Source organism: Diuraphis noxia, unplaced genomic scaffold, assembly GCF_037042655.1.
Source record: "Diuraphis noxia isolate RWA-SAM2 unplaced genomic scaffold, SU_Dnox_SAM2 contig0003, whole genome shotgun sequence".
Taxonomy (NCBI): Eukaryota; Metazoa; Arthropoda; class Insecta; order Hemiptera; family Aphididae; genus Diuraphis; species Diuraphis noxia.
In genome coordinates this window covers 21,024,222-21,039,216 of record NW_028301713.1, presented here as the reverse complement: position 1 = coordinate 21,039,216, position 14,995 = coordinate 21,024,222, and the positions used below count along the sequence as shown (strand labels likewise).

The following is a 14,995-nucleotide window of genomic DNA, read 5'->3' as shown; positions in this document are numbered from 1 at the left end:
AAAAAGGTAAATATTGAATAAATTAATCGATAGCACATTTGTAATGTTTTATGAACTAATAAAATTTAATACATTTTCAGAGATTCAAAGTATACATAATATTATAGTAGAATTATATTATTATAAAGTAACGTAATCATAAATATTAACGGTAACATACATATTATTATGCATCTATATGCAGTTTATGTATTATATTATGTAAATGTATAATAATGACTATATAGTTTATGAGATTCACAATCAGATCTATGGGGGAAAAAAAAATATATATATTTAATATTGTCTATAGTGAAAGTTACATTTTGATTATAATATTTGTTTTATTTTACTTCGACGACTAATACACAACCACGTCAAAAATTATAATGAAATTTACTCTTTAAAATGTTAACTAACGGATTCAATTCCTTTTCTACAGTACATATTAATTATAGGTTTAAGGTATACAAGGTGGGCTATATACCTGTAAAATGGCACGCGCGCATTTGTCCAAACAACGATATAAAACAGATGAGGTGAATGTGGACTAAGATTATCAAAGTTGTCATATACATATTATGTATAATCATGACACATTAATATGATGATTGGCTATATTGTCATATTATTATCATTATTATTTTTATATTAAAGTAATAATTCTATGCAGTGATACCCATAACCTAGTTAATGGTATACAACAATATAGGTTTACCTTTTATTCCTACACTATATAACTATATATGTCGGCGATGTGGAGATTGATAAGAGTTTGAGTGAGTATAATATTATAATACCATTATTGTTATTATTATGACGTATGTTCGTATGTTCGTGTGTTTGGGTTTGCGTGTGGACGTGCGCGTGCGCAGTATGGCATCATCTATTCCAAATTGGCCGCCGGCGCCTTGTTGGGACGTTTCACGAAGCTACTGAAAGCGCTGCGATCGATCTCGTCAAAGTTCTTCTTGACGAACCGGTCAAAAACACTGCGGTCAATCTCGTCGAAGTTCTTCTTGATAAACCGGTCGAATCCACTGCGGTCGATTTCGTCAAAGTTTCTTTTTTGGCCGCCGAAGGATACGCCACTGAAAACAACGTTCGACATAATATTGGATTTTACCCATACATTCCTTCCCTTTAAATCCCACAAACCTCTGAGGCACGACTGCGAATCACGTCAATTTACGTTTAATTATGTTTGAGACTTAACAATTAGTGTACAAACGCGCACTATATACGCCATCAGAGCGTATACACATATAAGAAAAACAATCATTGCCGTCTGATGCCAATAAAAACCTCATATGGGTATAGCTATATTGCAGTCGAAAACCGTTCGACATAAGCACTGCAGGTTGCACGCGAAAAAAAATGCGAAACGTTCGAAGGAAACACTTAGCAGTTTAGAACATATTGTTGCAGTGCTGTTTTTGCAACAAAACGCGCTGAGGGATATTATTGTCTGTAAAAAAAAACGACACAATGCACAGCACTACCAAATTGGCTACAAACGACATCGGTTAATTATAATGATCAGAAATTATTGTAAGATAATAATATTATAACATACGATTCAGATATTGTACATATAAAATGTAATTTTAAGAGAAAAAAAATATTTCGAAAAATTCAAGGTATATTTACATTAGTCTAACAGGACGACATGTTGCAGAACAGGTGCAATGACGTATGTTTTCGATAAGAAAAAGTAATGATATTATTGTTATTTAAATTTCAGATATCATTGCGGTTAATAATGTTGCAAGGTTTGCTGCAAGGGTTATAAACAATAATATTGTTTATTCATTACAAAACTATTTGTAGGTAGATGCTAAGGGAGGCCATTCGGGTGAAAAAAGTCACTTAGATACCTAACCTATATATATTTGGTAGGAAATTCGGGACTCATCAAGTATTTATAATTTTATTAATTATAAAATACATTATGGGGACAAGCTGACCGAGTGGTCTACCGCGTCGGCTGTGGCTCAGCCGGACAGGGTTCGATCCTCGACCATCGGGCGGCATTTTTCCGGTGAAACACGATTGAGCACAGTCCCTATTTTGAAAAAACCCGATTGAGCACGGTCCATATTTTTTAACAACCCGATTGAGCACAGTCAAATAAATGCAACGTTGCCAATTTTTTTGTCCGACTACAACCAGCTAGACTACACGCGTATTTTGAAATACTAGTACTATGAAATGGAAATATTTGTCAATCTGTGTGCTTTACTAGTCGTGGTGATTATTTTCAATCGTGGTTTCCCATATTTTGAAAAGCGGCACGAGTTTAATCGATAAATAATATACGAGTCGTGTAGGAAATTAGGATCGACGTAATCGTAAAATCAAAATAGGTACACTCATGCATTGTATTTATAGAACAAATGAACTTTTATTTATTATTTTATTATTAACGTTTTTTTACACACACTTTTATTTAAAAAAAAATTATACTCAATTTATTACATCAATAGGTAAATTAACTTTTAGACTAATCCGTATAGGACTTGAATTATATTATATATATTTATAAAAAAATGAACTATTGTTTATTATATTATGTAATTATTATTTTATTATTAACTTTAAGACTAATCTGTATTGGACATAAATTATGTATATTGTATATATTTGTAAAATAATTTAATTTTATATTTTTATACACTAATTAATAGCTTGATCATTATTATAAAATAATTCCTGTAAAAATTTCAATTTTTTTTTTAAATTTTTATTTTTCTGTGTGAAATGGCAACGTTGTACGTATTTCTATGCTCAATCGTGTTATATTTTGGATTTCTATTGTTTAATTGTATCTATGCTCAATAGGGTAATGAAAAAGGTAAACTGTGCTCAATCGGGTTCCAGCCCATTTTTCTCCTGGCAAGTCACGGTGTCCGCAGAACAAGTGTCGCCATCCCCCAATCATCCGGGGCATGGCAGAGACCTACGGGTGCCCCAATGCCAAAACTCTCGCCCACGTTTAAAACCAACCTACAGTACTATTACCCCCTTCCCAATGACCTTAGTTGCCGGGGGATAATAAAAATAAAAATAAATGAATACATTACCTGAGGGTGTCGAATCGTTTGCTTTGCCCGAAACCTACTCCGTCCAACGAATTAATATGACGATTTTGCCTAGCGAAGTACTCGGCGCGGTCTCTCAACATCTCCAAGTCTCTGAGAAGATTTTCTCCTTCTGGAAAAAAAAACAAATAATCAAAATCATATTATAGTACATAATATTATCTAATAAAAATGAAAACGTCATGATACATCTCATTAGCCGTTTCCATTGCACGTGGGCGTAACAGTTGTACATATATTATCACTGGAATTTAAACTAGTTGATGAAGATTACAGTAAGTTATTCCTGTATACCTACAAATATACGCATTTATTTCTACACGATATAATTACATATTTAGGTAGAAATACATAGTGTGACTGAGATCTCCTTAAATGTTCAACAATAATAGTGTGGACGACTGAAATTTGAATCCGTAGCGTAATGGGATACACGGGCAAAATAATAAATTAAATGAAAAGTGGATAATGATATAATATTATTATTATTATTATTACAAAACAGTGTGCCATGATGGAGGAAGAGGACGACGACGACGACGAGGCGGAATGAGATTGACAGAGATATAATAAAGGCATCAGGTTAAAAAACGCTAAGCAGCTAGTCTTGTCGTAGTTTTTTGGTGTAAGTGGCACGTATATGTATATAAACGAGACGAATTGCTGTTATGTTTAGAAGCGTTAAGCATACCTTTGAAATATGAATAATGCATTTAAACTGAAGTTGTATCGATTATAGAACTATGCTGTAGAGTAGCGGTTTCGACTTGACTTCAAGCAGATGAAATTATAATGCCGCGGGGTAAAACACGATTGAGTACGTTCGTTTCGTTATTGGCGATTTATTTTTAAGTCGTACGATTTTACCTGTTTTTTAACTACGCGATTGCGTACGAATTTTTAGCGTTGTTGCCAATTTTCATAGGTACCGGTATACCGGGGTAATTTAAGTGGGTACACTAATTATCCCGAAGAGTATTAACTTTTTTTGAATTTTTATTGTTTTTAAAACTTCTAGGTTTATGTTTTTCTAAAACCGTATAATACTTCAATTTTTTTCACCCTTATATTTATTTGTGAAACCACTATAAACTTTTGACTTTCAAATGGTAACATCTAATAAAAATATCACGAATTAATAAAACCATTTTTTTCACGAATTTACGTATTAACATTTTTATTTATTTTTTGGTTTGCGAGATACAACTGCACAAAGTATTAGCGGTTTTAACTATTTTACCAATGATTCTAAAGACCAGGAGCTAGCGATAAATTCGATATCGTTGAATCTAAGGTAACAAAATAAATAACAATTAATTAAATTATGGTCAAATTGGCATAAGGATGTTGTAGGACATAAAATTAATCAGGTACATAGTTCAACAGTTATCGATATTGTTATCTATTATTAGGTCGAACGGTATCGAATTTATCAGTTATACCTCCTAGTCTTTAGAAATGAAGAAAAAGTATAGACCAGAGGTTCCCAAACAGTGGTACGCGGAAGGCTCGTAGGTGGTACGCGAAAAAATTGTTTTATTACTATTTGCATTCAATATTATTTAGTTTAGTTTAGTGTTTAGCTTATAATATGAATTGAGGTGGTACGCGTATTGATTATAAAAATATCTGGTGATACTCGATGATAAAAAGGTTGGAAATCCCTGGTATGCCACATTTACCGACCGTAATACCTCCTTCAACCTTCAATACTTTGAGGAGCTGTATCTCGCAAACCAATCAAAGAAAAATAAAAATGTTAGCGCGTAAACTCATTATAAAAATGGTTTTATTCATTCAAGATATTCGTATTATATGTTTCCCTTTTTAAAATCAAAATTTGATAGTGGTTTCACCAGTAAATATAAGGGTGATAAAAATTAAAATATTAAGGTTTTAGAAAAACGTAAACCTAGAAGTCTAAAAAAAAAATTCAAAAAAAGTTAATACTTTTCGAGATAATTAATGTACCCACTTAAATGGATCCCATGTATATATTATATACCACATATGACCAAGGTTGAGATTTTATAGCATTTGCACAACGTTTGATAATAGATAAATTCGCTCTAATAATGAAGTTAAAAACACAAGATTGGTACAACAAGTTTTCTAAGTTTCGTGTAGGTTAAAATCGAAACAAATAGTGCTCTAACATCATCTGAAATGTTTGATTACAATTGATCTGTTTGTAACTTTTAATTTATGTATAACACAATATTATATATTATAATATAATATATTACAATAGCAGGTCATCATGCCCATGAATCACCACTGACCTACTTAATCTTTAACATTATCATTGTACCTAATATAATCTACCTTCTATTGTTTTTAATCATAGGTAATAAATTGTAATTTTTATAAAGCTATAATTCTATATACTATTAAATGAATAATAATGAATTAATGATTTAAGTAATGATATTGACTTATATGAAATAATAATGGTCGAGGAAAACATTACATTTTAATGTGGGAACCACAGATTATAACTGAAAAAATCGTAATAATAAATTGTTATTATACTATTACAGTAATTGACAAAATTAGCCTAAAATTACCTAAATCCTAAAATTATTATTTAAACTATCTATTGTGTATCAATACAAAATTATATAATCATTTTGAAGTGAAAATTTAAAACGAAATATTACTTATTCATGAATAATTTAAAAATGTCCTTAAACACTTATAATTTTTGTATACTTATTATGGTTTTAAATGTATAAGGCGTGATGTTTTGAACAAGTTGAAAAATTAAAAATTGTTCATAAAATATCGAAAAAAAATAAAATATAGTTTTATTATAATATATGCATATTATTATTGGTATGTAAAACCAATTCCTTTTGAATATTAAAATTATAATAAAGCAAAAAAATCCAAATAAATTATGAAAGTATCTTTGTAGAGTTGAAAATTTAATATTTTATACTTGATTCCCAGAAAAAAAAATAGTCATTAAGTCACATCTATTTATGCAGAATTCATATGCTGTCCATTAGCTTAAAAACACATAAATATTAAATTTTGTTTTTATATTTTATATCTGTAAAAGTTATTTTTATGATTCATAATAGTAAGGTTTTAATTTAATAAAATTTAACGATTTAATTATAGTAAGTATTTCACCTAAAAGTTTTTTTTTTTTATTAAATTTGTACATATGCCATTGTGTATTTTTTATGGTTTGTAGAATTAACTCAAACAACACTCGAAAAGTTGGATTTAAATTTATCGTATAGAAAACTACAATGCTGTATATATAAAAAAAATTCTAATTGAGCACTATATAGTTAAAAATATACCTAATGAGTAATATTTAAAATTTATATGAATATATAACATAATGTTGTAAACGACACTCGACTGAATAATAAAACTAAAACTAAGTTGTATATTTTTTTTATTTGTGAAAAGAATAATCACTAAAATATTTCAATATACATAGAGACAATATTTTTATTTTTTTGAAAATTTTGAAAACATAAAGTGAGAACGACTGTATTTTATAAATAGTATATAACGCTACCTACAGATTATAAAAATATTTGATAATTTTTGTTTCGATAAAATATGTTTCATCATAATTATATCTACTTACCTACTTCATATAATGGGCTAATGGCTCTAATATTTAAATTATTTTAAACAGACGTAATTGAATTATTATCTGACTGATTTCTAGCTATCTGTGTGAAGGTATACAATATATAACGTAATAATATTAATTGTACCCATACTCTACAGCAGTATAGGTACAGCTATTATATTTATCCGATGGAATGCAAAAGCTTGTTGTTTTAACCGAACTATTTGCTAATCGTTGAGGATTAAAACAAAACCACCAGCGTATTCGTTTCTGTTTACATTATACAGGGTGATTATTTAATCATGCTCATCCTGTTTGTATGATTAAATTATACATGTGTATTAAAATTCAAATTTTTGAATGTTTTAAATACATTCGAAGACCATTTTTCGAATCATTGACTCTTTTTGTACCACTTAAGGATGATCCTGTGACAATATAAATATCAGTTTTCCAAACAGGATTCTACCTTTTTATTTTATTTTCTAATGAGCAGATTTTTTTTAAGAATTTTGATGTATCTAAATCAAAATTCAAGCTAATAGTTTTTGAGTTATGTAACCGTGTTTTAAGGATTATGTTCACGGTAAAAGGTTAAATAGACATTAAGGAGCTTAGACGATTTGAAAAAGTTAGCAATCACTATTGAATTATCAATATAAATGATTTGTAAAAACGATCCAAGTATAATAAATACTATATTTAACATTATACATATAGTTTTTTCTGTGACGATACAAACTTCAGTTTTTTCAAATAAGGACCTCCCTTTTTTATTTTTTTTATTAATAAGCCGTTTTTGAGTAATGAAACTTTGTGTTTTAAGGATAATGGGTTAAGTAAATTGGGGCTAAGATTTGAAAAAGTTATCGCAATTACTATTGAATTATCAAAATAAATAGGTAATTTGTAAAAATGATTCAAGTAGATATAATAAAGACTAGGTATGTTCAACATTAGTTTTTATTTTTATAAAACTATTTTTAAGAATTATTATCCTTATTATAAACATTTTATTAACTCAAAAACCAGTAACCACTCATTAGAATTTTGATTTAAATACAAAAAAATGTTCAAAAAATTATCCACTAAATAATTTTCAGTAAAATTGTGGGAGGGGATCTTTATTTGAAAAATAGATGTTGGTATCGTGACAGGATATCACCTTAAGCAGTACAAAAAATATTAGAAATTCGAAAATATGGTCTTTAAGTCAACTTAAAAATTCTAAAAATCAGAATTTGAATAAATGTAGTACTATTAAAGGGAAAAATTGGGATGAGCATACTTAAAAAATCACCCTATATAATGTTGAATATATGTGTAATATTGAATGATGGAACCATTTAGAACACTATTTGGAAGAAATAATAATGTGAGGTAGACACTCAGACATTATATATTATACGAAAAACTATTTATAATAATAATAATAATAATAATGATAAAACCGATTAAAATTCCTTAATGGTTGTACGTCGTCAACTAGGAAAAAATGTCGACGACAATAATATAATATAGAGTTATGTACGATAATAATAATATACTTCCGTGTGCCTATTCTTATATAATAACAAATAATATGATATCGTTAACGATATATTCTTGTATATCAATAAAAATGTTGATTTAACAGTATTTTGATCAATATATACAGTCAATGAAAAAATTTGTTCATTAAGAGATAAAACTTTTGTTAATTCAACACAAATTAAGATTTTGTTAAATTTATATAATTTAATATTCAGGGGCACGCTAGGTATGAATAGTGGTGTAATTAAGAATTTAGTTTTGGGGGGGGGGGGAATTATATGTTTTTAGAAAAATCGGTAAGCCTCATACAGTAACCTACCTCATCAAATATAAAATGTTGGCCGTTGCCATTTTCATCCGAAAAAATAAAAAATAATAATTCTTGACTATTTTCCTCCAATAAATAATAAATAAAAAAAATGGTCAGTATAAAATATAATTTATACGTTAAAAAAACAAATAAATAAATTGATTACAATATTATTATATATTTTTATGATTATAGGTCATTTCAGCAACAAATTTGCAGTTTAAAGATAATAAAAATAAGATATGATATGAATGATAATTTTAATTTTTGTAATAGCTATCGGATTAGCGTTTTTCGATTGCTGACATAGTAGATAGTCGATATGAATTGTAATCATCGGCCACTAAGCACAAACTGTTATCCTTATAATACGGAACGTAATACTACAGCAACACTGGCAAAAATATTGGAAGAAAATAGTCATAATTTCAGACGAAAATAATGTGGAGAAAAATGGAAACCAATCTTTGTAGGAAAGCGGACAGTGGAGGAAAACGGTATCTCGTTTTTGGAGGGTAATGGAACCGCCCGAATTGTTATAGCAGTAAAATAAAAAAAAAATTGTTTGTGGGGGGGCGGGGATCTATTCCCTCAATCCCTTAATTAATCCCCTGGGTATGGATTACTGCAGTGATATGTATTGTTTTAATATATTTAGCTACAAAATCAAATTTTCGTCATCCTGAACTGCGCCCGCGAGAAGTGCGAACGTACACCAAATTTTAATTATGACAATAATAATAATAATGATAATATTTGTAATGAGACAATATTATTATGACATATAATATTATTAGGTTATGATAATACATCAACAGTATAGTGTTTACTTGTCTGTCGGATTCGCTGCGAGCCCTTTGCATGCTGGCCAGATGACGAATCCGAGAAACCAGCACTTCGTTGTCGGTCATCGTCCTCACCAACTTGTTCAGTCATGCGTATTATTAATATTTATCTCATGGCTAGGGACTTCATGCCTTTAAAAACCTTAAAACACGTATGCATTCATGCGCTTAAGAATCACTAAAATATATGCTGTTAAAATATGCATTAAAAAAAAAAAAACATTCTATTGGATAAAAAAAAAAATGTTTTTATTTTAATATTCGGATAATATTTGATGTTATTAAATTATTTACGTTTAATTCGCAGTAAAAACTTGTAGAAATAATTACTATCTTCTATTACGTCGAGTTTTAGGGGCATGAATTGTAAAGTAACAACGAGAGTGAATGGCGAGGAAAACGAATGATAGTTTTAAAATTTAATAAAATTTAATAAAACCCCAATACCTCAGGTCTAGGAAATGTATTTGAAATCAAGTATTTTTTTTTTATATACCTTGTCAAAAAATTTGTCAAATATGCACTTATAAATGGAAAATTTCCAATAATGTGAATAACTAGAAATTTCAAATATTAACTCGAATTGCTATGAAATAATTTTTTGTATAATTCTATATTATACTTAGCTGCGTTTTTGACGTTTTTTTAGAAACGTGTAAACTCATAAATAGAAGTCCTCTGCCCTAAATATTGTTTTATTATAAATAGTTGTTTGACGTGCGTCGGGTGCAGTATCATATATCAAACATATATATATATTATTATACCTTATAACAAGAATAAAAATGCTTCTCATGCTACATTGACAAATAATAATTATTTTAAAGTTTCGTGCAAATATAATATACATGTGTCTTATGTATAACTAAAGTTAATTACGTATTTAATATATTATATAATATTATAAATTATAATACATACCTATTTGATACTTACCACACATTCCGTGGTCTGCAACTGCTTCATCGAGCACCTAAGTGGCTAAGTCTATTACAATAATAATTATATTATGAACTTATTATTTAAGTGGTGCTGCATTGACCGAGAGGGGGGTTTGAGGGACATCGGGAGCTTCGCCAAAATTTTAATTTTTTATATAGGTCACTCGTATGCTCGTTATGATATTTATTCTGTGATGGTTTCATATCTGCATTTAAAGCTGTGATCGATTATTATCGATATTGTATCTTATATTATTGCCATTTATCGGCAATTAATTCATCTTATGTATACGCCGACTCGAACGTGCACTCGCCCATACGACGTTTTGTCGTGATAATATTATTATGTATTTTATTTTTTGCCATTCGATTTGTATACTAATTAAAACGTAGCTGATAAGTGATAGTATCTTTCGTATATTTTATTACAAATTTCTATATATATTTAAAAAAAAAAAATGTTATTTGGTTAATGATAATTTAAAAAAAGCGAGAAGTGAATATCGCTCTGCTGCACCCTGCACAGTATGTTACAAGTGGATTACCGTAATGGATGTAATTAAATTTGAATCCAATTATATTATATTACCATTGTATACGAAAAACGATTCTGAGCGGAGACGGTTTATCTGTCTAAGATATATTATAGATAATATAGATTATTATCATTTATTATTAATACTTATTAAAATATTTGAATTTCCGGTGGACATTTTTTTTTTTTTTTTTTTTTTTGATAAGTAGAAAAACTTATAAGGAATCTCGAATTAAATTTTCAAATCTTAGATTTAAAAAGAAAATTTTTTATGAATTTCTACCTAAGATAATTTGAACATTGCTGTAATTTGTACGTATTTAGTCAAAATTTGAACTTTAATTGCTTATAAAAAAAATCGTGCCTATGGATTTTTAATATTTTTCAACTGATATCGAAACAATATGTTGGAACCCTTGTATTAAATTTTGAAGCTTTTTGACCCAACCAATAAAATGTTATTGACATTAATAGAAAAAAAAAACTAAAAAAGTTGAAAAATTCAAATGTTAGTAAACAGCTCAAAACTTGTTAAAATATTTTGAAAATTGTATAAAATATAGAAAAAATGTATATAAACATTCAGTAAAAATTTCAAGTATCTATAGTCATTTGTTTTGGAGTTACATCAAAATAAGAAAATCGCTAAATGAGAAATCTAGTGAAAATCCAATGTTGTAAAAATTTAAATTTCAAACTCTCATAAAAACTTAAATTGACTTTCTGGTGGATATTTTTTTTATGATAAAAGTTGAAAAACTTGTAAGAAATCTTGTACAATTTTTTACGAATTTCTAGCTTAAAATAATTTGTGAATTTCCGTGATTTTCACGTATTTTGTCAAAATTTGAACTTTTAATGCTTATAAAAAAAATTATGACTATTTATTTATTTTATTTTTTGACTGCTATTTTGACAATATATTAGGAGCCTTGCATTAAATTTTCAAGATTTTCTACCAAACAAATACATTTTTATCGATATTAATTTAAACAAAACTAATAATGATCAAAATTTGCATATGCCTATAAATAGTTCAACTTCAGTCGAAATTTTTTGAAAATTGCTTGGAGAATAGCATATAATTATATTATAAACATTCAGTGAAAATTTCATGTATCTACTATCTATGGTCATTTGTTGAAAAGTCAAACATCAAAAACCAAAATCAATTATGTCAAAAACTGATTGTGCGTAAACTTTTCCATAATTTCCGTTTTTCCATAATTTTAGTTTGTTTATCCCGATTATTTAGAAAAATATTTTGACCCCCCCCCCCCCCCAAAAAAAAAAAAATAAAAAAAACAACTAGATTCACTTTATAATCAAACGAGGTACTGAAGTCGAAAATCGAAGCACCTTTAATGACCCAAAACGTGATGACAGACACAAAGAAAAATTTTTTTTAATACACCATGGTAAATTCAATACGTTTCTCACTCCGCTCAGAATCTAAAATTATAAAATTTAAAAAGATGACATACGTAAGGGAAATTTCAATTAATGAGATGGTTTTTAATGGAAAAATGGTATAGGTAACTATTTTACATGACTCGCTTCCGTCGAGTCTTAAATCAAATGGTATAGATATGTCTTGAATATATTTATATATATTATATATTTATATGTTTTACTGAATTTCTATAAAAACAATTAATGTATAACAAAATTCAAATTATTAAATTGATTTATAAAACGGTTATTTATTTATAATTATAATACCTATTACAGGTTTTATTACAGGTTATTATTACATGTATCTAGTACTAACCAGTAACCATTGATTATAAATATAAATATTTAAATATCATATTCTGATGATTTTTGTGAGTCATATACATCGAATTTAGAATATATAATTATTGTAATTTATTTTAAAAAAAAAAATTTGATTTACATGAAATAGGTTATTATAGGTTGGTAACTATGCGTTGTACAACGAATCAATTGGCAACATATTTAAAGTATATGATTATTGATATTCGCATATTATAAAATGAATTTAAGGCTCAGCGAAATCGATGAGTATAATAGTTAGACTATATGAACGGTACAAATCCAGCAAAGTCGTTCCAAAATTGTCGAAAAATAAACGACCATTCGTAATATAAGTTTATTGACAATATTATTTTATTCACTTACTCCCCTGCCCTGTCCACCCCCATCCCCATATTCCTCCGAAATAATTAATATAGAAATCTTACGCAGCATACACTTGACATCTGTAGTCACTTGTACGCTAATAATTTAGTTGGGTGCATAAGACACACAATAATTATTGTCCTTGCTACTTTATTATTGGCGTGACACACCTTAAATATTTACGCCACTAATTACGTGCCGCGCATAAACAACAACGTTACAGTTTTGGGTAGTGCCTGTGTGGGTACGATTGAGTTAGGTAGTACACAATAATTTAATATTATATTTAGAAATAACTTTTTCATTTTCCATCAACCAATCTTGTTACTAATTCATCAAGTGTCAAGTCTACCTGCATTATTGTGAACGGGATGATAACTTTTTGTACCCCTCCCCCCCTCCTTCCCGAACAAGGAACAACCCCACCCACCACGCCCGTGACCTCCACTCGCAGTATTATTTTACACTCGACGTCAGTCCAGCCCGACCTCCGAGACGTTAAAATAACTGTACAGAGTTTTGACTTTCATGGTGAAAACTTTGCTCCCTTTTATTAATTTTTATTTTTTCGTTCCAAAAAAAAAAAGACTCACTGTCCGTCTATAAATTTTTCACCGTCATTAATTCAATGATAATAATTAAATCGAGAGCATTTCATGAAAACATTTTTTTTTTTTTTTCGGAAACAGGCCGAACGACATTTGACGTGATAGGAGTGATGTACGTTATTATTGTTATTAGTAGTGCAACCCACCGTGGCTGCAGAGTTGAAATCAATAACATTTTATTGTTACCGGTTTGCCACGATCACTGCAGAATTTCGTCCGTCTCGAAAGTCCCTAAACTATTATGACGTTCTGTTTCGGTGCGCAATACTGAATATCATATGAGAGCGTGACAATTGGTTTTTGTAGTTTCTGTAACGTTTTATTATGATTATGTTTTCGTATCGTATATTATTATAACAATAATTTTAGATCACATCTTAAACGTCTAAAATGGATCTTTTCTGCTGTTCGAAAAAATACCAATGACAAACAAAATAATCGTGTGAATTTCCAATTCGAAAAAATCATAGGTAGGTAATCAACATTTTATTTCGAGACCAACGTCATTTTTATTTTATTTCCTAAAACTAAAAAAAACAGCAATGAGGTACCTCGAGTTGAACATTCAACGTAAAGTAAAATAAGACGTGATCTAATAAATACTATATAGTTGAATACTACTTATGTGTATGTGTAAGGATCTCAAGGCCACCAGAAAAATATTATCATAACTATATCATTTAGGACGTTTTGGGTGTCATTTTTTTTTTGCTAGAAAATTCCTAACTACGGCCCTGGACTTGTTATTTATTAAATATATATGTCATAACTAATTAAAAATATGACTTTATAATTACGTATTTTTGTTATTTTCAGGGCTGTAAATAGTCTATACAGACTTGCTTAACTGTTTCGAATTGGGTCATAGAGTTGCAAGCAGTCACTGTAAATTGTGACGGATGTGTTGGATTTTAATTCAATGAAAAATAATTGCGTACAAAAAACGATTTTGTTTGCGGTAATGACGTGTAAGCTTCTACGTATAATACATATATACAATAATATAATATTTATATTGTTATTAGTAGGTAATGCAGTATGTTACTGTAGGTATATAACATATAAGCTTTTTATAACACCGTAAAACGGTATGATTATTATGGTTTAGAGGTTATGATAGGTTAAAATTAGTCAAAATTTTTCTTAAATGTATTCGTCAAACACGATTATATAAGAAATAGTAACATTTTCTAAGATTATATGGTTTATCTTTTTATAATTACAACAAAATCTGACTTTCAGTATCTGATTTTGATAAAACTATTGGAAATTGATAATATTTTGTACATTTTTTATATTTTTACTACCTATAAAGAAGTCTCGTGAGCCATGAGGAATCTTGTACTACATTTTGAAACTTCTTGACTTAGTGTCAAGGATTATTGTATCAATATATTTTTCTT

General features: G+C 28.6%; 1 protein-coding gene across 3 annotated transcripts; it reads right to left on the bottom strand.

Moving 5' to 3' along the window:
• Positions 1-11: 11 nt before the first annotated feature.
• LOC107163752 (uncharacterized) lies at positions 12-10,376 on the bottom strand. Of its 3 annotated transcripts, none has more exons than XM_089221887.1 (4): positions 10,288-10,376; positions 9,352-9,508; positions 3,063-3,192; positions 12-1,070 (listed from the first exon to the last, which is right to left on the bottom strand). In XM_089221887.1, the coding sequence occupies exons 2-4, from the start codon at positions 9,455-9,457 to the stop codon at positions 866-868; spliced, it is 441 nt and encodes a 146-aa protein (XP_089078013.1). In that variant the 5' UTR covers positions 9,458-9,508; positions 10,288-10,376; the 3' UTR covers positions 12-865. The 3 variants fall into 3 exon arrangements, with proteins under 3 accessions (XP_089078013.1, XP_015366799.1, XP_089078014.1); XM_015511313.2 differs by having other exon boundaries at positions 10,303-10,320; XM_089221888.1 differs by lacking the exons at positions 9,352-9,508; positions 10,288-10,376 and adding an exon at positions 3,772-3,877.
• Positions 10,377-14,995: the final 4,619 nt, after the last annotated feature.

What these genes read in the sequence shown, in the direction of transcription:
- LOC107163752 (XM_089221887.1), bottom strand. Translation starts at nt 9,457, where the DNA reads ATGACTGAACAAGTTGGTGAGGACGATGACCGACAACGAAGTGCTGGT. An exon ending in GCAGCGAATCCGACAGACAA is followed by an intron (nt 3,193 to 9,351) that starts GTAAACACTATA and finishes TTTTTTTTCCAG; the next exon opens with AAGGAGAAAATCTTCTCAGA. An exon ending in AAACGATTCGACACCCTCAG is followed by an intron (nt 1,071 to 3,062) that starts GTAATGTATTCA and finishes CGTTGTTTTCAG; the next exon opens with TGGCGTATCCTTCGGCGGCC.